This window comes from Synchiropus splendidus, chromosome 6 (genome assembly GCF_027744825.2).
Source record: "Synchiropus splendidus isolate RoL2022-P1 chromosome 6, RoL_Sspl_1.0, whole genome shotgun sequence".
NCBI lineage: Eukaryota > Metazoa > Chordata > Actinopteri > Syngnathiformes > Callionymidae > Synchiropus > Synchiropus splendidus.
This window is the reverse complement of record NC_071339.1, coordinates 10,264,932-10,290,651: the sequence shown is the minus strand read 5'-3', so window position 1 is coordinate 10,290,651 and position 25,720 is coordinate 10,264,932. Positions and strand designations below refer to the sequence as shown.

Genomic DNA, 25,720 nt, shown 5'->3' with positions numbered 1-25,720 from the left:
CCAATCATTCAATGACTAGAGTGGGGTGTGACTTCCTTAATCCCCAAGTTAATCACAACCAAAGAATCTGCCAGAATCCCCACACGAAAGAACTGTAAATCTAGTTCTCACTGAATCAAAGACAGAAGCGAAACCAAGCCTCAGTGAAGTCACTGCAGGTGGATCCTGTCGGCACACCATTAAACTGCAGGTCAAAAAGCTCTTCAGAGGAGGAGAAATGGTGAAGCGTTGCGTGACAGCTGGATGCTCCAATGGAGCCAGTGAGCATGGAAGCTGTTCTTCTAACCAAAAGATGGAGAGCGTCATAAGAAATAGGTGAAGCAAGTTAAAAGAATGAGGGATGAGTGGCAACCATCTGCGTTTGGCTGTTTTGTAGGATTAATTTGCCCTGAAAGTTTGCCTAGAATTTTGAAACCAACTGCAAATGCTCAGGGTTTTCCAACGTAAACAAACGGCAAGCCATGATAGCAAACTGTCAAAACAGCAGAGAAGCTGTCAAAAACATGGGTGAGGAGGTGCCAATGCTTCCCATTGTCACTCCCACTGTTGACCCAAACACATGACATGTTTGGTACTGCTGACCCTTCTGAAGAGAGTTTTACTTTCCATCTACATTAGCGTTCAGTGTTGTGATCCGTTTAGACACTTCATCCTCTCACAATAGTCTGAGTCGTCGCTTCCGCACAGATAAGGTTGGAATCAAAACATGAACCTGCTCTTCTTTCTCAAAAAACGAACAAATCCCTCATTATTGACTGATATTGCCGCTGCTTCCACTATTTCAGTACACAGCTCACCAGTGTTTGGTACCTCCAGTGACGACATGGAGCCACTGATCAGTACCTTGTCAGAATCACAGTGGATTTTACAGATTCCAATGGAAACAAAATTCGATTTAATTTTTTGTATACTTGGAGTGAAAACCCAGTACAGCGGTACCTTGGTTCTCGACCACAAGCCGCTCCAGACGGCCATTCGAGAAGAGATTTGTTCGAAATCCGAATCGATTTTTCCCATTACAATGAATGGAAAAAGAAATAATGCGTTCCAAGCCTTAAAATAGGCTTTTGTAGGAGTGAATGTAGAGTGTCTGCTGCAGGTGCACTGTTCCTCTATGTGTGTGGCCGCTGCATGTGGGAGGGGTTGCCGAGTGAGTGACGTCTCTTCAGAAGTGAAGAGGTGCCCGGTGCGTGTCCAGCTCTGAATGTGCGCTTCTGTGCAGTTTGGCTGTGACAAAGTCATAAACCAAGTCACGCTCTGTCCCAGACTCGCCTCATCCCTGTCCCAGCTCCAGCCCACAACAGGACATCAAACCCTGGAGTGAGCGCTCCAGAGGTGTGGAGAGTGAGCACCTCCCCTGTGACACTCTACCACGGTCCAGTGTGGAGACAGGAAAGGTTTTACACCTCAATATGAAGAAAAAACAGTCAGTAAATGTAGCTAACGGGACACGTCTGCGTACAGAGGCTACGTTATACACAATGTATATAATATGTTTTTTTCTGGCTTTTTTCAGGGGTGTTCAAGTTCTGGATTTTTGTTCGAAATCCGAATAAAAAAAACATAGAAATTTTCGTTCGAACTCCGATTTGTTCGAATTCCGGGACGTTCGAAAACCGAGCCACCACTGTACTTCTTTCTGAATATATATTGACTGATGTTGATGTTGTGGCATTTAAAAAAAACTACAAGACAAATTGGTCTTGAAAGACAATCCCATCCCCGTGTGAAAGTGTCAAAAATACTCACCAGATGGAGAGCTCCAGCTCAGAAAATAACTGGTGATTCAAAGAGTCAAAACAGGTGGGTTACCAGTTCACTGGGATTTGTTTTTAGTCCTCAATTGCCATGTTTGATCAAATTAAGGTGCAATTTCTCAGCCCCTTTACGCATATATCTTTCCAGAAGTGCACCTCCTGCCCAACATCAATCTTAAGAAGAAAATATTTTTCTTGACTACGTACAAAAAGAATAAGATCGTGGACAGTGTCCCATATAGGATTATAGGCAGATTATAAGACGCCTGTTGAGAGAGACTCCGAGAGAATGTAAGGGGGTCACAAGGAGGTAGCTCTTTCTCTCTCTCTCTCTCTCACTCTTTCTTTAAACCACACACCATGAGATGAGAAGTTTTGTTTGTTCCAGTTATATATTTCCTCATAGAACTTCCTTAACTCAATTACAATTAGTAAGTCAAGTGAAATTCATCAACTAATTTCAATTTTCCTTTTCACATATTCCCCTACCTTGTTACTTACCCACTGGCATCACTATGTTGATCACATATATATCTTTTTGTGCTGACATCATCCTTTAAATTGAAAAGAACCCGAACATGTGTTATGATAAACTGAGGCAGATGTTCCCCATCAGGTCTGACGTAACAGGATGAAAAAACAAAGGGCAACGTATTTGCGTGCTCCCTGCGCTGCGGTCTCTGTTCATTTTCGAGAGCGAGGTGATTTGGCGACACTCCCTAGCAATTTGCTGAGCGTCATCAATTATGCAGGGCAGCCGCGCTGGGCAGCAGGAGAGCAGCAACAACATGGCGACAGCCGCAGTTACTCCTCGCTCTTTTCTACACCTGCACTGCACTGGCAACTGTCCGGATCTCTGTTAATGCGCGAAAAAGTAAGTAGACTCTCTGTTCTCTGCTCAGTGTGGGATTTTCCGGGGCGTCAGAGGCAGCGTCGCTACTTTGTCGACTGCATCCGAGTGCCGCAGAGCGGCTCTCCTCTCAGCATCTTTTCCTGGCGGATGCTGAGGGCTCTCTGCCAGTACAAGCCCCACATGCATGCGGGGCACCGCTCGCAACTACCGGCAGTATTTCTGTGTGGAAAAAGAGCCGTTCATAGAACTGTCTTGTGGAAAAAGGATGCGGTCTCTTCCTTTTTGGGGTGTTGGCCTGCTGCTTGGAAAGATATTTCCAAGTGTTTGATACGCAGAAGTGAGAGCTCGTACAACTTCTATAACGGCAGTCATAACTGTGTTGTAACGCCGCACTGACGACTCGTCTCGTTTCAACGATTACTGCTATATTTTCTTGTTGTATTGTATATTTTTAATAGTTTAGCCCCCCCCCCCCTCCATAAAACCTTATGCAATGTCTTTGGAGACTATAGCGTGTGCGTCTGGAGTCCTGTGGTCGGATGAATTATGCGGCTTTTCCTCAATATTCACACTGTAACAGGCTCATTGACTGACCTGCGTGAGATTGTCGACCTCTGCTTTATTGTAAACGGGTGTGGTGGCATGCACTCACAATTGGTTTCACTTTTTTTTGGTCATGAATTATTCAAAATGTAAATCCCGGTGTTGTGATGGATGCGTTGTTTGAGTTGCCAGGACTTGTGTGTTGACCCAGTATAACTGAGAGGCCACATCGCAGCAATAACCGAGACACTGCAGCATTTTAGACTTGTGTGGGACAATATTGCGTTTGACTTCATTGGGGCCTACGTGAGCATTCAATGCCACTTCCGAGACGGGACAGTGCACTCGGTCGATGCCGAGAAGCCGCACAATTCTGGGCTTTTCGAGCTGTTGATGATCTTAAGATCCGGCGTGGAGAACAAAAGATTCTGAGGATGACTAATCCATGCACAGATGAGGCATATGTGCAGTAGCGCCTTCCTAAACTGTTCACTGAAGTGGCCCTGATGAGCCCAGCTGAGGTCCTCCATCAAAGAGATTCACAATCTCTTTAAGACAAACTATATTTGGGGTTTCTATTTCAGTCTTAAGAAAGGTTTACTGTGTTTAGTAAAATAGTGCTGGGATGGTCCATTGCTGCTCCGTGGCGTCGCTGTTTACCTCAAGTGCTGTTTATACCGACTAAATACTGAGTCATAGAAATATTATATTATTATGATCATGACTTCGGATGGTCTTGTACAATCTGAAAATTAGATCATGACATGAATTACAAGCAAGATCAAACACTAATTTACCTAAATAATATTATCTGATTTCCATTATTTTGACAAAGAAGAGCATACAACTTTTCTATAAAGAACCCCAAGTGGCTACATATGGCATGTATTTTCATTTAATATAAATACAGTCACATGGAGTAAAGCAGCCATGACATCGCTTCTCTGCCAGGCCAACAATTGTGCTGTCATCAACCCGTTCTATTCCATCCTATGAGCACTAGAGGGTGACAAATCGCTTCTAATGCGATGTTTCTAAAATGCAAAAATTGCCTATCGTAGTATACATTTACCATCTCTGCTGCATTCAGTCCAGGAGTGGACTGAGAAACAAGAAATATGCACCTTATTTTGATAAAGATAATGGCAGTACTTGGCTAGTAACATGTTACACTGACTTGCGTTTTACTCAACCCTTACACTAAAGTTAAACAGGAAACATCTCCAACTGGACTGAGATCATCGTGGAAGTCATGCACGAGGACCTTTTATAGACACCAGACAGCAGAGACAAAGTTAATAACTGTAATAACATTAACATTTCTCCTGTATTCCTATGACATTAGATTTTATTTACTGTTTCTTTTGGCCTGATTAAAACCCTTTAAATTGTCAAATATCACACCCATTATTGTTCGGATGAAGAGATATTTTTATTTTTTGTTATCATTCATGTTTTGTGTTTGTGTGAAAATAGCAATTGCCAAAGGGCTCAGTTTTAAATTCCACTAATCTTCTGTTGAAAAAAACACATTGGATAGTAGGTTGGGTGTTCACATTATGTCACTTTTAAATACACTGAAATGTTTTCAACAGCAAGAACCACAAATGCATGAGGCCATCCGATCGATGGGAGAGACAAGAGCACACTTATGCAGCATGGCAAAACTGCCTATGTCTGCGGTGCCTGATGTCTTTCTGGTGAGCAGGAGACGCTTTAGCATCAAAGCCCATCCAGAGTCGGACACTCCACTTAAAGGCAGATGACTCTCTGCTGTCATTCCTGCCTGGGTTGATAAATCGAAATCAAACACCAACTACCTTTGCAAAATGCCTCCCATTCTAGCTCATTCTGTAGTAGTCATACTGAGGACTGCTGCAGGGTTGTCTTGAATGACTTGGTACATGTGTGGACCTCCAAGGTTTGGATCAATATAAGACCCCTGTAGTCGTCTCTCAGTTCTCTGCCTGTGTGTGTGTGTGTCCGTCCAGTACTCATGCACTGCTGGTCATGCAATTGTATCCTAGTTGGAATCACCTTGGAAGTAGATCAATTCGTAATAGGAGACTTAAAGGTTGTAATGAGTTCAGGTTACTTAACCCGGAAATGACCTGACTTCTTCTACCAACGCCTTTGATTTCTAATGTTCTAATGTTGATGTTTAAGACTGAATTATTTGTTACTTCTTTGTGGATGCGACTACTACATCATGGCATGACGTATAACCAGGAAGACTTTTCAGTTTGTCGTCTTCAGATTTGGCCTCATTGCATTTTGTATTCAGCGTTATTTAGCGAACGTAGCTTATCACCTTCCTGTGTATTTATTAAAGGAATTCGCAGTTGTAATTGCTGCTTTTATTGGGCCAAACTGGCAGGTCATGAATAAAATATGAACGTCTCAATGTCACCATGTACCCAGGTCAAAGCTATATTTACATAAGACAAAGGCTCGTACAGGGTCTGGAAGAGTGTGTCATGAAAACACACTACACCAAATCAAACTCTTTTGAAAAATATGTCCACCATCAGTGTGTTATTACAAAGTATAAAGCATCACAATGCATTTTATTAATCTGCCAGAAATTAGTATTAACTGTACAATACTGAAAATGTTTTCACTTGAGCGCAGGATGAGCTGGATGATACAGCAGATATAAAGGAAATTTCTGTCACTGGTCTAAATTTTGAATCTCAATTCATCGCACTGAAGCTGAGTTAACTCGCGATTAATGGCAAATGAATCTCCCATTTAGAACATTCTTCAGAATAACCTCAGAGCATCTGAAGAGGCTCAACAACATGTTGACAGCAGAACATTGGAGACATGATGGGCCACTCCCACAACATGTGGGATTCATTTGCAATTACTCCCAAGTTAACTCACCTTTGGTGTGATTAATTGAGGTTGCAATTTTTGATCTATTGACTGCCCCGATGATAACATTATTATTGTTGTAATAATAGCCTGATGTAGACGATAGTGGTGTTGGTGCTCATCTTGGTTAGCGTGAACCACTGTGTACTAACACCTCAAATGTTTTACATGCTACTTCTAGTTTTACGTTGTGAAGAGCTGAGCAATGTTAATAGAACGATAACCTTTCTGTGCTTGTGAGTCTTCAAAAGAGTCTTGACATGAATTAGAAGCAAGATGAAACACCAATCTACTAAGAGATTACTAAGTAATTTCTCTGACTTCCATTATTTTGAGGAAAAGAATCATTTAAAGACCCTTAGAATATACTGACATCTGAGCCCTGAAGACTAGAGGGTGACAAATTGCTTCTAATGCAATGTGTCTCGTTGTATACATTTACTATCTCTGCTGTATTCAGTCCAGGAGTGAAGATCACAAGCAGAGTTTCTCTGTGAGAAACAGGGAATATGAATAAGGAATAATTGCAATACTTGACTAGTAACTTTATATTGCGTTTTACTCAACCCTTACACTAAAGTTAAACAGGAAACATCCCCAACTGGACTGAGATCATCGTGGAAGTCATGCAGGTCAACCTTGTAGACAGCAGAGACAAGGTTTATTCAGAAATTTGAACCCTGGTTGGCCTTACAGATGGTAACGCCAACCAGGAGTGTACCTTTCGTTGTTCACTATTCTTTTGACTGAACCTGCCTGTTGTTTCCTTTTACAGCTGGACCTCCTGAATGGAAAACAAATAAAAGGGAAATAGCTGCAGGATGAAAATATGGCCGCACCCCTTCTTGCACCCCCAGGACCTGACAGCTTCAAGAAATTCACCCCGGAGTCGCTCGCTAACATCGAAAGACGCATCAATGAAGAGAAGAACAAGAAACCCACCAAGCCCAGATCAGACAGTAGTCATCGCGACACATCTGACGACAATGAGCCGAAGCCCAACAGTGACTTGGAGGCGGGGAAGAGCTTGCCGTTCATCTACGGGGATATTCCTGAAGGAATGGCGGCCACACCGCTGGAGGACCTGGATCCATACTATCTCAACAAGAAAGTTAGTGACACAAGCAAAACTCTGACACCGATTATAAAATAGTGGTCATTTTAAACGCTATTTTTTTTACTTACAAATTACATAGGTGAGTGGTTGAAGCATTTTGGCTAACCTGCTATCATGATGCTCACTGAGCTTATCTTCTGGGGTTTGTTTGAGCTCAGACCCAGTCAACACTGTGACTGTTTGCCACTAACCTCCATCATTAACTATCATCTTTCAGTTGATGTGCATTACTGCTGTGTCATGCCATGAATGATTCAGTGCTTTTCAAGTTGTGTGGAGGAGTGAAAAGACACAGACTTGTTACTGAATGTTGTTTTTTTTTAATCAAGAATCATCTCCACGTCAGATTGGGGAACACATATTAACCATTAACAAACCTACTGTGTATTTATTTTCAGTTTATTGTCAGTAATTTGCACATTGCTTCCATTGAAGCCTCAGTGAGCATCCAAATATATCATAATAACTGATTATGAACAGCATAATCTACACCTAAAAATCAGTAGTTCATTATTATATAGTAATATTTGTTCCCTCATGTAAACATGTTTATGTTTTATACCCCAATATGAGGGGTGGGAAATTCACTTTCCTAATGGGCCACAAATACTGTTTTTTCCCAGTATTTCTAATTCTGAAATCAATACAGGATCTTGGCTGCAGAATTATGGGTAAAACATTAAAATAATGGCGTAAACTATTTTATTCCAATATATATCAGCTACTTTATGACAGCTACTTATTTTTGCATTGCTCATATTGACACTATTCTAATGAATTTTAAGAAGTCAATATGATTGGTAATAGCTTTGGGGGAGGACTTTCTATGAGACGCTCATTCGTTATTTGGGTCTTTATTTTCAAAGACCTAAAGATGGGTTATGTTTAGAATTCAGTTAATAATGAATGATGTAAAAAAACAGTATATTTTTTGCATTTTTTGCTCCGAATTCATGAAGGGCCGCGTGTGGCCCTGGGGCCGTGCTTTGCCTAGGTCTGCCCTAAATTAATCTGCTTTATTAACAGATATTCATTTATATATTCCATTTCTGCTTAGAGATGAGCATACATTTACACCAACATTAACAGAAAACAGTGTTTTCATTTTTATTTCATATGCTTTTTCAGAACACTTAACCTAACCTAAAAATAAAAGAGGCAAAACAGCACGTCCCGTATGCAGTTAGGCATAATTTGGCAAAAGAATTCAAATGTTGTGTGTTTGCTGTGCGTCATGAAAAAGTCAATCCTGCCATGCCCACTTATTTTCATATTGATATCTGCCTGTTCCTATTCAACTTAGCTCGGGCAACACTGTGGAGTAGTGCATACGTACTGCACGAATCTGGCTCCTTTCCTTCTGTATGTTCTTAGTTGCCTTGTACTCTACATTGCATTGGCAGTTCAGCGACCACTAGTTTAGGTATGTCAACTTATTTACTCCCAAACGTGCTATTGAAATCCTAAACACTGCCATTGTTATTAGTAGTAGTAGTATTATTTACGTGGTGTTGAATTAGATTTTTAATTCATAGTTTCGCTGAGCAACCTGCTGCTGGAGAATGTCCCCCATACGATGAGGTAATCCTAGCCATACACACTTAATGCAGTGGTTTAGCTCAGGTTTACATAACGCTGCTTCCATTGATTAACGGGGGGGTCGTTGTATGTTCCACGCCGGATATTGTGGGTCCGACCGTTTGCGTGCGCCACTGCAGCCGCACTCTACGCCGGTGTGGTCTTCAAGGTTATTTGGGCTTCTTGCATCTGGTTCATCCCCTGTTTGGCAGAGCTGCCGCAGATGTGGCGGGACAGAGTGTGGCGGGCGAGAAGTGGAGGAGGGTTAATGCAGAAAAATGCTACCCCTCCGCCGCTGTGCAGAGGTGCAGAATGTCTGAACTCTCTAAGGTGGCAGTAAAAATGTCTCTGCGTGAGGCAAGAAGCCCCGTCAGCAGGACTGGAAAGATCCGCCGACAGCTCTCCCTGAGTTCCGGATCTGAGCGTCGAGTTATGCAGGCCTTTAAGAATCGATCGGTCCAGAGCACTGGTCCTGTTGCTTCAGGAAGGACTGCGTTTCTGCTTCATTATTTTACTTATGGCCAAACAGACACACACACTCTGGTATTTCTTGTTATGCCTCTTGGTGGTTTCTCATTGACTGTCGTGCCTCCCCTCTCACCCTAAATCTGACCATCCAAAACAAGCGCATAACCTTGAGCACTAAACTTAAACCCAATTATAATGACCCTGTTATTTTGAAGTTTTTATCCCCAAATTTAGGCTTAACCTTGTAAAACGGCCCTCACAAGGGGGGTGTTTTTCCTAGAATTGGTCCCAACAAGAATAGATTCCGCAACCCCCGACCCAAACACACACACACACACTAATGCACCCTCACACACATTAGGGTCACAATCTTTATGGGGACATGACATTTCCATAACCCTTTCTCCAGCCTCTCACCCTCAATCTAACCATCCAAAACCTTAACCAGAAACCCAGTGATAATGACCCAGTTATTTTGACGCTTTCGTCTTCAAATTGAGGCTTATCCTTGTGGCGACCACCAAAAGTGCCACAAAGCGAAATGTCCTCTGTACTGTAATCAGATGGCATGTTCTCCCTCTCTTGCAGCTGAAGCTCTTACTGGACGAACACTATTACAGTGAAACTGCTGATACGCATTTCTCGACAGGCTTGTTTGTTCTGCCACTCACAGTGTACAACTTGAAAATGCTGTTCTGTAATTAGACTTTTTGAAGTCTATTTGAAACTGTTTTGCTGGAATAGATTTTTCATTTACGTTTGAAGAGGTGTCTTTGATGAGTGCATCGCTGTAGGTTTCAGCTCTCTGTTGAGTGTGTTCGCCTCATCGTTTTCATGACTAACCTGGCTGCAGTTTGACCCAAAGCTCTGGAGGTCAGAGGGGCGATGTCATGTCTCAGGACGTGTGACCTTCTGATGAGCTGGGGAATCAGGCAGAGTCACTGCGTTGTGCGAGATGTTCCAAATGTTGAAGGTTAAACATTCAAGTGGATGAAGCTCAGAGACGTTTAGTGTTATGTTGTGTATACCAATTTATGGACATGACTTGGGTCTAAAAGTCAGTGCGAAAGAAATTATCCATGGCCTGATCGAGAGAGCTGTTAAACAAAAACCATATAGATCCATCCAACATTTTTCTCTTAAAAGACAGCAATATTAGTGTTAGAGCGTGCTGCACCTGATATTGAGATCAGTTTTTTGCGTCCATGACCAACAAGTTTTTGTCACACCTAGGCTTCTGCTCTGTTTTTATGAAGGCCATCTAATGTAATCTGTCTGGGAACTCACATGGTGGCCTAGCTTTGGAGGTTTTTGGTGAGGCTGGGGTACGGGGTCGTGTGAATGTTGCCCAGGAAACTGTGAACCAACCCATGCCGTATCGCATCACAAAAGCAGTGAAGAAGCATGTTGTTGTTTTGAGAGTAAGCAGGTGTTTCCTGAGACTGTCATTAACAGTGGTTAACAAATGTGGGACAGTTAGTTCTTTCTCTCCCTCTCCCTCACTCACTCAAATAAATTGAGATTTTTTTTTTTGGATCATTACATTCAGTCCACCTATACCTTTCCTTCCCTGGGTCAGAGCATCTGATCCGGACGCACTTTCTTACTTTCTTCAAGAACACTTTCTGTGATAACCGGAAGTGTATTTTTGTCCACAAGAAAATATTCAGACCAGCTTCAAAATAGTTCTCTCACCAAAACTACACACATTTTAGCGGCCACATTTTAAGTCTTATTCGGTGAGATTGAATTTATACCTTTCTGGTACTCATTCACATCTCCTCTTCTGGTCCACACCCTTCATCTGTCCTTCATGGCTATTGTTATGATTTTTTCTGGAAAATAAATTCAAGCCCAAACCCTGTAGTTCATCCTCATAGCTTCTTTGACTCAGTGGCGGGGTCAGATATTCCTCCATTACCAGATTTGTGTGCACATCTCCTGCTAACATTTCTTCATATAATAGCGCAGTGCTAATATTTTGTGCTGTTGTCAGATGCCTACAGCATCCAAGTGGAATTGAGCATCACATCACTGCACTGACTGGCATTCACAAGCACCCTGTCTTTCACTTTATAATATTTTAGGGAATTTTAGAGTGAATATTTAATGAATATTTAAACCACACACTTTTTAGTGCATATGAAAGAAAGCATCATATGTGAAAAATAGTGTTTAGGCCTGCAGCTGACGATTATATTGGTAGTCAACTAGTCACTACCATAACAATGAGTCGACTAGTCGTGTGACATGTACAGGTTGGCAAACAGGCTGGGCTGATTGTAGTGTTGTAAATACAGTGCAGTGGTCATTGCTGCTTTGAAACTTTGTTTCTCAAACTGTGGTGTATAAGGTATGTGTCCTTTGATGGATCCTTTGTGAAGTAGTCACATGCTTTCAACGTTTTGGGTTGTGGCGGTACTTCCTCAGGCTTTTCTCTTCTTACAGCAGATTGTGCCAAGGGAACGCAGGCATCACGACTAGTTGGCTTTTAGTGGACTAGTCATCGCAGCCCTACCTTTGATTTTTGTCTGTCGAAAATGTCCATATATGGGTGTGCTGACCACAGGAAGCTGCCATCCGATGCATGAATTTGATCTCTGTCTAAAATCCCTCCCCTGACCATTGGATCACATCAGACATTTTGTTCTTTGTAATATTAAGAATTGTTGATCCTTAAATGTGTGAACCAAATGTTGCAGGTGTCTGAACTCTGCTCAGTGTTTTTCCCATCAGTCTAAATGTGTATAAATACGTGTTCTACTGAGTCAAGAAGGACCTCATCATTCCCATTAGTGGTGTGTCAGCAAGTTCAATGAGTCCCTGACTCAAACTTCATCTTCTGTCTCCATCCTACTTTCATTCATATCAATCATCTCCCCATTCCTCTAATGCGTGTGTCCTCTACCACACGGCTGTGGTCCCCCTCCCCCTTGCTGTTTGTGTCCTCACCTTTGCAGGTTTCTCCTCTCCTCTACTCGACCGACAGTCATCCTACCATGCCACTGTATGTCAATGAGTGTGTGCGTTACCGTTGCAGGAAACCTGATCACAGCACTAGTGCATCAAAGGGAGGAAGAGGGGGCAGCGGTGAGGAGAAGTGCAGCGTTGCACTTCTTGTTTTCCCTTGTGATGTGTAGAAGACTGGGCTTTCCAAACGTCTGATGAGATTAGGTTGTTGTAGTTGTTGCAGTGGAACAAGATGGAGGTTATGTTTGTGTCGTCTGTCTGATTTGACTTAGATGGAATTAAAATTAAAATGATTCAGCACATTTTGTCGGACGTTACAGTATGTCCGCACCTTTGTAGCGATGCGTTTTTCTAGTTCAGCAACAACTATTGAAGTGAAATCCACTTTTCTTTTTTTTCTGCTCAGCAAAAGTTAGTGTTTGTGCAAGGTAATATCTAATAGGACTAGTATTCTGGGAATCTCAGCACTGCATACACAAAATACGTTGCTCTCACTTGCTCTCCTCTCATCCATTACTTTGTATTTCTCTATCCGACCTGCTTCCTCTCTGAGGTGGCTTTTTTTTCTGGGTGTAGTAAATTAGAGCAAGGGCCTGGCTTCAGTGGTCTGTCTGAGTCCTCAGTCTCTGATGACACAGCATCCTCCTGTTCTGGGCTGCGCGAGAGGAGGGGCGGGGGGAGAGTGCTGCCGCTGTGAGGAGGTTGATAGAAAGACAAAGAAAAACAAGGATCTTGGGCTGAAGTGAGAAGTGAAAAGTCTGGTTTATTCCTTTTTCATGTTGCTGGCCCCAGCTTAAAATATGATACAACTGTGTGTCCAGTACACGTTTGCTGCGTTAGAAAGCAATACATGACAGTTAGTTACCTCCCTGAAGGAGGTTAAGTGATGGCTGCCTTTATCTGTCTTTCTGTTTGCAAAATAGGTCAAATGATCAGATTTCAATGAATTTTTCAAGAAATGTGTCTTTTACAAATGAGTTTCAGAACACCACCACTATGAGCCACCTATGAGCACATTGTCAACTGTATTTCAAATGGTAAAAAGGCATCACATTTTTGCGATTAAATAAATGCAGAGCTATAATAGTGAGTGTAAATGACCAGCTTGGCAGAGGTATGCGCTCTCTGAGTACTTTTCTGGTTTCAAAATGCAGTGCTTGTTTGTGTCCCTTTTGATAACACACACTAAACCATTGAAAAGTGGACTAAATTATCACTCATGATGTGAAACAGGGAGACGTGTTTTGTGCAGTAAGGTGTTGTGTTAAGTGCTACAGCATCAGGTGAGGAATTTGTGATGTCAAAATCCAGACAAACCCAAATGATTATGTGGAGTTTTGTGGATTGATGAGCTGCTTTTCTACCCCTGTAATGGACCTCCATCTTTGGCCTGATGATAGTGGCTCAACTGATCCTTCACCTTGGCTGCCACACAGTCTAAGTGTCCATCCTGCCCCACTCAGCACTGCTGCCCCCATTGCTGGTGCAGCAGCTTCAAGGGGGGCAGAGAGCATCAAACGTCCTTCTGCCAGCCAGGCAACGTCTGCCAGCTCTGACTGGGGGATCCAGAGACGACCCGAGGCCAGTGAAGAGATAATCACTCCACCTGGTCCTGGGTCAGCCCACGGTCTCCTCCCAAAAGGGAGGCGTCCATGGGGCATAAGATGCCTGAAGCACCTCTGAATACCTTTGTTCTAAAGGGAGTGGGAAGCATCTCAAAAAACAAACTCGAGATAAAATATCAAAATAAGATCAGCCAGAACATTAAGGGTGTTGGCAAGTTGTGGGCAAGTTGGCAACTTTTTTCAACTCTTTATTTGTGAGTTGATGAAGCTGGCAGACAAGGTTTTATGCTTCTTTCTCCTGTAGCTGTTGTATTTGCAGAAATGTTTTTCTTCCCCACTTGCGCTTTATTTATTTGTTTAGAATTTAGAAATGTAATGAACATTCTAGAGATTTCCTAATTCCCTAAAGATTGTTTGTTTAAAAAATAGGAATGTTATTGGAGCAGCCAAAGTGTTTTTGCAGGAACCGCGTCTCTGACTGGATGCGTCCGAACTAGATCAGATTCGGTCAGACAGCATCTGAGTGGCAGCTTCTCCACTTGATTTGCTTGTGTTTCAGCCGCAGCACTAGAAACCTGCTTCATCCTTAAAGGCGTATGAGCTTCAGTTTCACGAAACAGAAAGGGAAAATAATACCTCAAGTGGTGATTTGTGTAAACGCAACACAACCTCACATCGCGGCATGAAACATGAGTCTTGAGTAACCGGCGATGACACTGCATCTCCTGCTGCTGAGGGGATGAGTGTGCTTTCACAGTAATGGGTCTGACTACTGGTCGCGTTTGCCCATAACAGCTCAGTGTTACTGGAAAAGGTTAGTTTGCGTCAACAGAGGAACATGAGTGAAGTTCATCAAAAAGCTGAATAGAAGCTGTAAGTAGCCAACTGCTACCTTGAAGGCCGTCTGAAACAATCTTTCCTGCTGCCTTATAACTCCACTCAGGGTCTTTGTTATTCATCTTGTATATTTCATGTTGAATGTCCTTATGGACTGCAACAGCATCTGGTCCCGATGAATCATGTATAGTTTTCACCATTGCTCGGATGTTTTCTGTAGAATTCTGTATGAAAGATGGAGGAAAAACTTTACGTTTTTTGAACTGTTAAACCAGTATTTCAATGCTGGTTTGTTTCACATCAAATCAAACTTGAAAAAAGGGCACTTATACTTATGTAGAATAACTGTTTAATGAGAAAAGAAAATCAATTTTTTAAGTAGTATTAAACTACACATTTTAATACTAGGGTTGTGAATAGATAAAAAAATAGTATTTTTGTTAGTACATTTGTTTCCTCCTCTGAAGAGGCTGAACATTGGAAACACAGGCCCTAAAGAACGTTACATACATAGAGAACACTCTATGAAAGGATGCTCATGTTTGGATTGAGTAGGAAGTTGGTTGTTTTCCAGGAGTGTTCATTAGAAATAAAAAGTGTTGTTCTCTCTTTATTTCACTTCACTGTATCAAATATTAAAACCTAGGCTGAATGAAAATGACAGACGTAAAGGACAAACACCCTGTTACAGGACAGTTTCATTTCTTATTGTTTGAGGGTGACAGCTGCGCAGTATGAGGGTGAGACAAGCACCTGGGCAAAGCTCAGGCTCCTTGGCACTAACTACTGTTTCACACAGACAAAAATGGTAGACTCCACCTTACTTCCTTGTCAGATGGAGCCATGTTCGTTCATGGCGATAGTGAAGGTACTGACTGAACCCGACTGCTTTTGGAGACCAGAGTTGGAACCTTCAGCGTGTATGGCAGATTCCCTGTGTTTATACTCCATGGGACTGTGCATATTCCGCGGACAACAGAGATCACATCAACGGTAACTATATATAACTTCAGCCTTGTCGAGAGAAGCATCCAGCGTGACTTTAAAACTATCTCACATTCATCTCCGCTCAAGTCACAACCGCACGGCTTCCATACTGGGGAGTGGACGGAGGGCCATTCAAAACGCACACACGGAGAAACTGATAGTCAAGCATTTGCTAGTCAGAAATTATATTATATAAATAAATATCAGATCAGATCACCTAGGAAGCATGTCTGTAAGACCTACAGAGGTTAGGGTCCGCACTCATGGCCTTCGACTGGCTCGTAGTTGGACATTATGTAAAGAATGAGTCTGGAAAAGTCCTGAAAACTGAGGTGTGTGAGATAGAATTGGATGAAAGATGAGAACACAGATGAGTGTTTCTGCTTACGGAAGAGTTATTGATTAATGGGACACTGATCTTTGATTCTCTTTAAATGACTTTTTCCTATTGACTAATGGCAGTTACGGACGACACAGTAAATAGGATTTTTGTCTGGGCCAAAATGTTTCCTCGGTGTTAAGCATGTGTGATTTTGAGTGTTGACATGGATATGATTTAAAAAGACAGCGAGAGAGATGTAACTGAAACCATAGGCCAGCCTGACTTTCCTGTATTGTCCAGAGCAAACAAAAAAGGACATTTTGGATTATTTAAAAAAATGAACTAGTAGTATTGACTGGGAAAGGGCTGATAAGTAAAAGATGACTGATATTTGTAGGAACATTTCTTTCTGGTGGAGCTGCTTTACTGTATGTATGTGTACTTTACAGTACTTCCAAGCCAAAAGAGAAGTACCCTGGTTCTTGTGGGAGCGCGGTGATAGTGGGTGTATTCCGAGCGGAGCCCTGCGTGTTTTCCTTCCTCCTCTGCCCCACGATCATTCTGCTGCAGGCCTGCCTTTTCTTACTCCTCCTCTCTTCCTGCCCATCCATCTCTGATTTGGCTCCCTCTCCTCCGCAGTTCTCTGGCTTTCTTCTCTGCATCACTCCCCCTCCGCCCCCCCAGCTCTCTTCAGCTTCTGCTGTCCCACACCCCTGCCAGACCCTTTGTGTTTCCCTGCTGTAGGACGCCTCCACCTTTACTGGGACTCACACCATTTGCTATTTAAATTTTAACATCAACACGCGTGTGTACTCACGGTATAATTTTGTGTGTGAGGTCATTTGCACACCTGACTCTGTCTGCTGGTCTGCAGTCTCTCTTAAGTTCACCCTCTGCTGTAATTCTGTCCTTAACTCCTTAACTGGCTTGACCTACTACTGTAATACTAACTCAATTGGTGAGAAACGACGTTTTCATCGTCTTTATCGTGACTCAAAAATGTTATTTCTTCAGTGTCTGTCAGGATTTGGCAAGTACCTTTTTGACATTTTATATTATTCAATCTGAAATGCAGTCAGAACCAAGTCAGGGTCTGGTCTTTTGAGCAACCCCTGTCCAAAGTACAAGCCAGCAGTGACACAGTGACTGAGCAGCTAGGATGAACTACAGTTGTGAAGCAGGACAACCGGAGATTCCTGCCACTTTATAAAGAGTGAAACGATCATTGAGAACAAGAGGGAGACTGAGCTTTAATAATAACTGAAATATTATTATTGAAATTATTAATAATAATTCAAAAATAATTGTGATTATAATTTTTGCTACCATAATGGTCTAGCCCTATTCCAAATGCTACTTCCATTTATATGCAAGCTGCATATGGATAATTTATTTCCTATTCTTGGCGCTGGAGAGAATGCATCTTAGTTGTGGATTAAAAAAATCGTGATAGCATTGATAGAGTTGATTTCTCGGTTGACAATGCAGAAGAAAGAAAGATTCAGAATTGGACCTTTCTGCATTGACTTTGATGTTCTATCAACGAAACACAATGCCTCTTCAACAAAACAGTGCTAGCTCAAATATCACCTCGACCATTCACTGCAGGGATTCTTGACGTTCTGTGCCCGGTTCTGCCAAATTTGGTTGTTCATGTTCAAATCAAATCAATTCCACTCTCATTTTAACACCATGTGAAATCAAAGCTATGACTTACCGTCACCACTGCAAAGTCATTCATGTGTGTTGTGTATATAGATCTGCACTTGCTGTACAACAAGACACTGAACAGGCCACCAGTTATATGAACCAGAAAGTTGCTGCAAGGACAAATATAAAAGCCATAGTCAATGAAAATTGAAAGTTCTAGAGATGCTCTTGAGAAGCTAAAGATACATTTTGCTGAATAAAAATTCAGCACTGTGTCATTTAAGCACTATGTTTCTGCATAGCAGGCGAGTTATTTTTCAAATATGTGAAACGGAGGCAGAAAAAAATGCAGCTTTAATTGGTTGAGCAGATGAAGATGGACAAGCATCACTGACCATCTTGAGCCAGGTTTGTGACAGCTGGCCGACCAGCCTCAGCTGCTTGTTTGGTTTGTAGATGCCAATGTTCTAATGTCCTTTGCTGGTTCGCCTTAGCTCACACACAACACATTGGGCCTTCAGCTCTTCCTTACTCCCTCGAGTCACAAAGCTCGATAAAGAAGAACTTGATAAAGTCAAGGTACAAACGCCACCTTTGAAGATGGGCTTTTAGACACCTCTCACCATAACTAAGTTCATTCACAGGTTTGTGCTGGACTTCTTTACCAGACCATGTTAACCTTGTAACTGTACCTTCACTGCCACTAATTTTAGGGAGCCATTTGGCGCTCAGGGTCTCATGCACGATCTATCGAGACATCAAAAGTGCGACACCAAGGACTGAACCTGCTCTGTCAGTGCTTTAAAGGTGCTCTTTCTCTAATCCTGTCTGCAGGATTTAAACGCCCTTTTCTCAGTTGACCAACCTCTGAAGATGTTTTGCTGTATTTCGGTTTTCCTTCTTCTCCCTCCTGTAGTAGGGGATCAAAGTGAGGGTCATATTGAATTAATGTCCCATAAGATATGGAGTCTCCTTGGTATTTAAACGCTCAGTACGGACAGTTACAGTGATATTTCCAATAAGACGTGGATTAGGCTTGTCCCTCAGAATCAGAGTAGAAACACTCCAAGTCAATGTTGATGCAGTTGCACAAGGTGTGGAATATATTTGGTCAAGTTTTCATGTTCTCAGGGATTCCAGGGATTCTCAGGGTAAAGGCTGAAAGAGACAGAAGTCGATTATCATTATCCACTTTACAAACCATCTTTTGTTAAGGATTCACACCATTCGTAAGACTTCATGCTCTCTTAACATCAGACTCGACCTTGTCAAGCGACATTACCGTCACTGATCACATGCTGCCATACGTACTTTACTTTGCCATTGCTGTTCACCAATATATCCACCAAGGGGGACAAACATGACTGTAGAAGAGGTATTGATGTGTACCTTTTAGACTTAGACTTAGACTTAGACTAAAACATATCACTATATTATGGCGACGAAATTTCGGTCTGAGGCCTCCGGTTTCCAAAAACAAAACTACATGTCCAAAAATAAATAAGTATGAGATAAATACTAGTCCAGAAGTTGTACAAATAAACAAATAAACAGTATGGCAGCTGCCGTCTAACATTCAGCAGCCTGACAGCACCAGGCACGAAACTATTCCTTAATCTGAATCACAAAAGACAAAATGGAGGCAGCGTTATCGGAGGCGGTGGTGAGTGAGACCGTCGCGACTGGAGGACGCAGAATTTCGTCTGTCAGAAGACACACCTCAGGACAAATCGACATCACACAAATAAGACTTGACATTATGGGAAGTAACAGAGATGGATACAAATGCATTCGCATCCACTTTTTCGTTTTTACTTGGCAACACTTTTTTGAAGTGACTGTCTTAAAGTCCCTCTCAGGCTTCAGATGGCTGCAATATTGTGTTTTCTTTTTGCTGACATGCTGGTCTTGGGAAATTAAAGTAACTGCCCCTTAGTTCACCTATTGGCAGGGTCTGCTCTGCATGAGGAGAACACACTGAGCAACACGTTCGCCCCTTGCTATTGGTTACTACATGTGAAAAATATTCAATTTCATTTGGTCAACTGGTTTTGAACTGGTTTTGTCCTGTCTTCAGCAATGATGGTGGTTGACACGGACATGTCGGTGTCCACAGAAGTGCACAAGTCTCTCTGACTGCTGCCCAGTCAGTGCCCAGCCCCACTTGGCCCACTGTTTATGGGTGGGGAGTGTTTGTTGAGAGCAGAGCGCAGTCAGCAGATCTGGGCCTGATCGATGACACCATTTGCAGTTCTCTTCCAGTAAGAGCTTTAAAACCAGAGGAGAAGAGAGACATTCACATACTTCAGTCATGTGGAAAACACTGCAGGACAGTGTTTTCACCACTGCGAGGAGGACAATAGTCTCGTAACGGTTCTGTACACTTTGATGCGTGCTTAGAAAAGCCAATGTTTTTTGTGTTTTTAACCATCAGACAGCAGGAAAGGTGGATATATACAATACATTTATGATACAGACTTGCAACAAATGGTGCCCCATCTTCTATGAAATATGGGCTACTGCCAATTGGTGCTTCCAGTCAAAAGCAACATTAACAGATTGACGCGATGCTGGGGTGATGATCATAAGATTGTTACTGATCTCCTGTGAATAACTCGTTCTTCTTTTGTGTCTCTCTTTCTCTCCACAGACATTTATAGTGCTAAATAAAGGGAAAACAATCTTCCGCTTCAGTGCCACGCCCTCCTTGTACATCATTAGCCCTTTTAATTTACTTAGACGAATAGCTATTAAGATTTTGATACACTCATATCCTTTCAAGTCAGAAGGTTCTGGTCTGTGTTTGCATGAAGTAATGCATTAACCTGTGAGATATTTGTCGGCCCAGTCGATGGACCTTTGACTCATCCTTGCTGGAACAGAAATGTTATTTAATTGTTGTAAGTTAACCTAATATAGTGAGTGAAATATTACCGCATTATACATAAAAACAGTGGAGTAGGATTTCACTATATGTACAAGATCTATCGAGGGCAAATGTTTTCTTTCATTTTATACATTTAAGGTGAGTATTAAGATAGAACTCAAAGGATTAAAACTCACTGTTGTTAACAAATGTTGTGCCATATTAGCAGAAGCTCTATATTCAAGTTATTCTGGCATTTTTGAAGGCTCACGTTTTAAAGTTGCTAAAAACATTTTCTACAAGTAAAAAATGTCATCACGTCATTAGTTTCTTAGTAGGAAAAATGCTCTAGTGAGTTGTGCTTCTCAGTGAATCTAATGCCTCTAATACTCTGCAGTTCCCTTTTCCCATTTCCTTGACTCATGTCTCCCCACATTATTCAGCATGATCATCATGTGCACTATTTTGACCAACTGTATATTCATGACATTCAGTGACCCGCCAGAGTGGTCCAAACAAGTAGAGTGAGTACAACCGTCATCCTTGTTCTCCTCCATCATGCTTGTTATTGGTTGACTTTCTCCCCTTGTGTGCCAGGTACACCTTCACAGGTATCTACACGTTTGAGTCACTGACAAAAATTGTGGCGAGAGGATTTGCAATAGATGGATTCACTTTTCTACGTGACCCTTGGAACTGGCTGGATTTCATGGTCATCTCGATGGCGTAAGTCTTTTTATCGTTGTGTTTTCATGACTCAATGTGCTTCAGGACTCATTCGGATGAACAAACTAGGGAGTTGTCACCAGAGGTAGAGAGTACAAGTACAAAGGAAGTTGAAAAAGTATTCTGCTTGAACTACGCCTTCAAAAGGTCCCATCTTGTTGTAAGTTCACCTAATATAGTGATATAGTGAGTGAAATAATATCTCTAATATAGTGAGTGAAATAATATCTCAGTGTGCTTTCACACATCTCTTGCCTGTCCCTGCCGCTCTTTGCATCATATTGGACCATATAGTGTTAACTGCAAAGGCTCGGACAACGTCGGTCATGATGTGTGAAAGCCATTCAGTCGATGTTTATAATTCCATTTGATTCCGTGTCCTACCCCTCTATTGGTCTGCAACCCCTGAGCCATGCACCTACACCAGTGCATCATTGCACATGCCCCTCCTGAGATTTTTGTGGCTTGATTTTGGGATGGCTGCTGAGTGTCTGTATCTGATCCACCTTGCAGGTATATAACAGAGTTTGTAAACCTAGGCAATGTGTCAGCTCTGCGTACGTTCAGGGTTCTGAGAGCTTTGAAAACTATTTCAGTTATTCCAGGTAAGACAGTCCAGGTGTTTGTGTCGGTGGGCGGGCGAGTCACTTGGGTTGATGTTAGGTGTGGTTTTGTTACAGTCCCTCTCCCTCTCCTCCGTCTTTCTCCCTCGATCTCTTCCACCGATCCAGCAGGAACTCCTCTCACCGTGGTGTCCCCTCCTGACCTCCGATAGTGGTGCTGGTGTCGTGCTTTTGCACGTCCATGTTTGTGTTTGTTGTTATTGTGTGTGTTGTGTGTCACTGGGTTCTATTCTGTGTGTCGTCCTACCTTATTGCAGATATATAACAGAGTTTGTGGACCTTGGGAATGTCTCGGCGCTGAGAACGTTCAGGGTTCTCCGAGCATTGAAAACTATTTCTGTCATTCCAGGTGAGACTCCCATTTAAACACTAAGGCTGAGCTGAACGTCTTTATTTCTGTTGTTTTGACTATTTAAGGAAGAATGGCGCAAGCTCTAATCTGACCGTCAAAAATGGTAGCTATACATTTTTGAAAGGCTTAGCAGTCTAGTCCGAAACTGAGGCTGGAGTTTTGGTGAAGATTCTCTTTCACCTGATTCTCAAACAGATTCGTAAAAACTGTAAAGACTGCCAAGCCTGTTTGGACACTGCATGAAGCTTTGGAACATTTGCTCTTACCAGTTTGGCTTTCTTTTGAATTGCAGTCTCACTTTTATTGCCAGGCTCTCAGTGCACACTTGTTCAGTAGCTGAAACACATAGGTGTACCATGAGGGAGTCAACTTTGGGATGGCGGTGCAGTGGATAAAAATGATGCTTCAGGAAAAGTCTGCTCACTATAGTTCACAGACAGGTCAATTCTTTCAGCCTTGGCGTTTAAATGACTTGCATGGCGCATCTCATCCCCCCTCCCTCCAGACACCCACCCTTCCTCACCTGTCCTTTCTTTCTCTCTTTCACACTCACTGTTGTGTGCTGTGTTGCCTCTTGTGGTGACTTTAAATACAGCTGAATTCATTTTCAGAATATTTACAGTGGTTTGCATAATTAGAAATATTCTATTAGAATGTTATTAGGGTTAGATAGCAGTAAGACATAAATAGCGTTAGACAGTTAAACACAAAAATATTTTTGTTTCAACATTTTGTAGGCATAACAAGCTGGGTGATATGGCAGAAATATATCACGATTTTCTTTCTTATGAAATCTCAATTTCGATTTCATCACGATTTTACATGAATTTTTGAGAAGAATTTGTACGACCTGCTACAGTGCAGCCAAGTTACAATTTGTTTTGTGTCCTAAAGAGGGTGGGTCCAGCAACTTAGGAGCGTATTTTTATTCCATCTTTTACAAAGTGGACATCATGAGAGATTCCTCACAGAATTTAAGCGAGGAAGACCACTTGGTCTACTGTGTTAAGGTTGGCTTTGCAGTGTAGACATCAAAGTGGGTCAGACAAGAGAATTTCGTCATTCTGCGGTGACAGTCAGTGGTCGAGTGAGAGGGGCATCATGTTATTAAGCCCCTGAACCGTATGGCACACATAGACCTGCAATGTTTCTACTCCCATGCTGGGATACCCTCACAGTTATTACAATTCGCTGACTTTATTTTTCTTTGGAAGTCAGAAATTCAATTTCTATGCTAAGTATCTGTCGCTTCTGAACTTCTGCAGACCCCCTCACCACCCACAATCAATTTAGTGGAACATAAGACTAGAATACGGTTCTTTAAATAGTAGTTAGGAAATGATTTCAGTCGTGAAAAGTAAAAGGGAGCAGTTTAATAAATATGACGCTGATATCCAGTGATACAATCTTCACGTTTCTTTCTCTGTATGCTTGCGCATCTGAATGTGTGAGTGTGCGCGGTGTGCATATGTGTGTCTCTATGTGCGATTTGGTGCGTGTGCCTGTGTTGTTGCTTTCCTCAACAGGCCTGAAGACCATCGTGGGCGCTCTGATCCAGTCGGTGAAGAAGCTGTCGGATGTGATGATCCTGACTGTCTTCTGTCTCAGCGTCTTCGCCCTGATCGGGCTGCAGCTCTTCATGGGGAACCTGAGGAACAAGTGTGTGTTCTGGCCCATTAACCTGAATCAATATGTGGTGAATGGGACCCAAACATTTGACTTTGAAGAGTACATAATGAACGACAGTGAGTGTTCTTCCTCCCTGAATTGTGGTGTATGAAAATAACCTCCGGCTGATTCTCATCTTCATATGTTTTGTTCACAGCAAACTTTTACTTTTATCCTGGACAAGTGGATGCTCTTCTGTGTGGAAACAGTTCTGATTCCGGGTGAGAAAATACACTTCAAAACAATGTTAAATGAAGGCTAATCCGTTTTAAGATAGGTTTTTAAGCCAAGTTTTCGGAGGTAGCACTCCGAAGTATGAAGTATGATTATGATCGTGTTATACACCAATACAAACTTTCAACTGAGATTTACATCACGATGTCAAGTTACTGAAAGATGCTGGAAATGTTCCGTTGAATAATCGTTTTTAAATTCTGTCACTTGAACATCAAGTGGTTGTTTTTCCATAACTGCGGATGAAAGATTGTCAGCATGTGATCTGACACACTGAAAACAAAACTGATGACTGAAAGCAAAGAAAGCTGCCCCAATATATACTGTATTTTTCTAGCTATACTTGGCCACTCTCAAACAGGATTCTGGTATTAAAGGGCCCCTATTGTACTCTATTTCTTTCAGTAATCGAATCTCACATACTGATAGACTAGTCATAAGGCCTTTCCTTTGCCAGTACCAGGCCGTTTCAAATCATGTTCCCGTCATTGATCACATGCCTCCATGTGGTCTTTACGTTTGTATTGCTGTTCACTAATATATCCACCATTCAAAAGTTGATGACAAAACAAACTCCAAAACAAACATGGCGACTGTGGAAGAAGCATTGATCATGTAGCTCTTGTACAAAAGAGGAAAAGAGAGGCAGCGTTGGAGGCTGTTCGGTAAAAATATCAGTACTGGAGGATTTCTGCCAGTGTGATATCTTCTTTGTGCCTCACTAGAGCTGCGTATCGGGTTATAACAGCAACACTGCTGTTATAACAGTTTCCAGTGGTACTGCTCTATTTGGCCCATATCCATAAGCTTTTTGCAAATGTGTAGAAATATGAAGGAAGTGAGCGCAGAGCATGGTCAGATGGCTGCCTCTGCTTCCGGATGAAATATTGATAATACTTAAATGGTCAAATAAAAATGTAAATGTTTGTATTTGTAAGTGATATCCAGTTAAAGTTTGCAAACTGGTCAGCTTCACTGGCCTCAACTGATCAGATCTTTGTGTGCAGCTTAGACAAACCTGTTTGTTGATGAAAACAAAAGGCACCCATGTGTCATCATGCAAGACATTTGTTGCCGTTTTTCAACATATGAGTTTGCGTTAAACCTCACGATGCCACGGAAAGGCCAGACTAAGATGCTAATGACTTCATCTCTGCGTAATGACTTCATGAGAACTGTTGGCAAAACCGCTTAGCTTGGTGTTTTGTGTTGCCGACCTTCATTTTCTCACTCTTAACTATATGTTGACGGATCAGCTCACTAATGCAGTAGGTGACTCTTAGCTCGTGGGAAAGCATGACAGGGCCCCTTTAAAACAAGGGTACTAAAGCACAGTCCACCAGATCTAACCACTGTTTTGTCTGAATATTTTTTTTTTAATTTAATTTAATTTTCCACGGTTTCACTCTCCTAAAGGAGCGGTTGTCCTTGTATTTGAGTTGTCCTTGCTTTCTTTCTTTCAGACGATGTCCTGAAGGGTTCACGTGTATGAAAGCTGGAAGGAACCCCAACTATGGATACACCAGCTTTGACAGCTTCGGCTGGGCCTTTCTCACCCTCTTTCGCCTCATGACGCAAGACTTTTGGGAGAATCTCTACATGCTGGTAACTTGGCTTCGTACTTGCTACCAAACACTTGGCATTAGCTAGTGCTTAGTTTTGAATGATGAAGCGTATAGATATTATTTTGGTAAATCATCAAAAGAAATCATTTGAACACAGTTTAC

General features: G+C 42.1%; 1 protein-coding gene across 5 annotated transcripts in view; it reads left to right on the top strand.

Moving 5' to 3' along the window:
• Positions 1-2,496: 2,496 nt before the first annotated feature.
• Positions 2,497-25,720, top strand: part of LOC128761064 (sodium channel protein type 8 subunit alpha-like) — a 50,687-nt gene continuing 27,463 nt past the window's right edge. For 2 of the 5 annotated variants that reach the window (XM_053868956.1, XM_053868954.1), the window contains exons 1-9: positions 2,497-2,631; positions 6,806-7,141; positions 20,175-20,295; positions 20,827-20,914; positions 20,988-21,116; positions 21,997-22,088; positions 23,618-23,836; positions 23,917-23,980; positions 25,457-25,598. In XM_053868956.1, the coding sequence (XP_053724931.1) occupies positions 6,860-7,141; positions 20,175-20,295; positions 20,827-20,914; positions 20,988-21,116; positions 21,997-22,088; positions 23,618-23,836; positions 23,917-23,980; positions 25,457-25,598 (1,137 nt within the window). In that variant the 5' untranslated portion in view covers positions 2,497-2,631; positions 6,806-6,859. Of the gene's footprint in view, positions 2,632-6,805; positions 7,142-20,174; positions 20,296-20,826; positions 20,915-20,987; positions 21,117-21,629; positions 21,722-21,996; positions 22,089-23,617; positions 23,837-23,916; positions 23,981-25,456; positions 25,599-25,720 lie in introns of those variants that run through there. The other 3 variants (XM_053868957.1, XM_053868955.1, XM_053868958.1) reach the window with 2 other exon arrangements.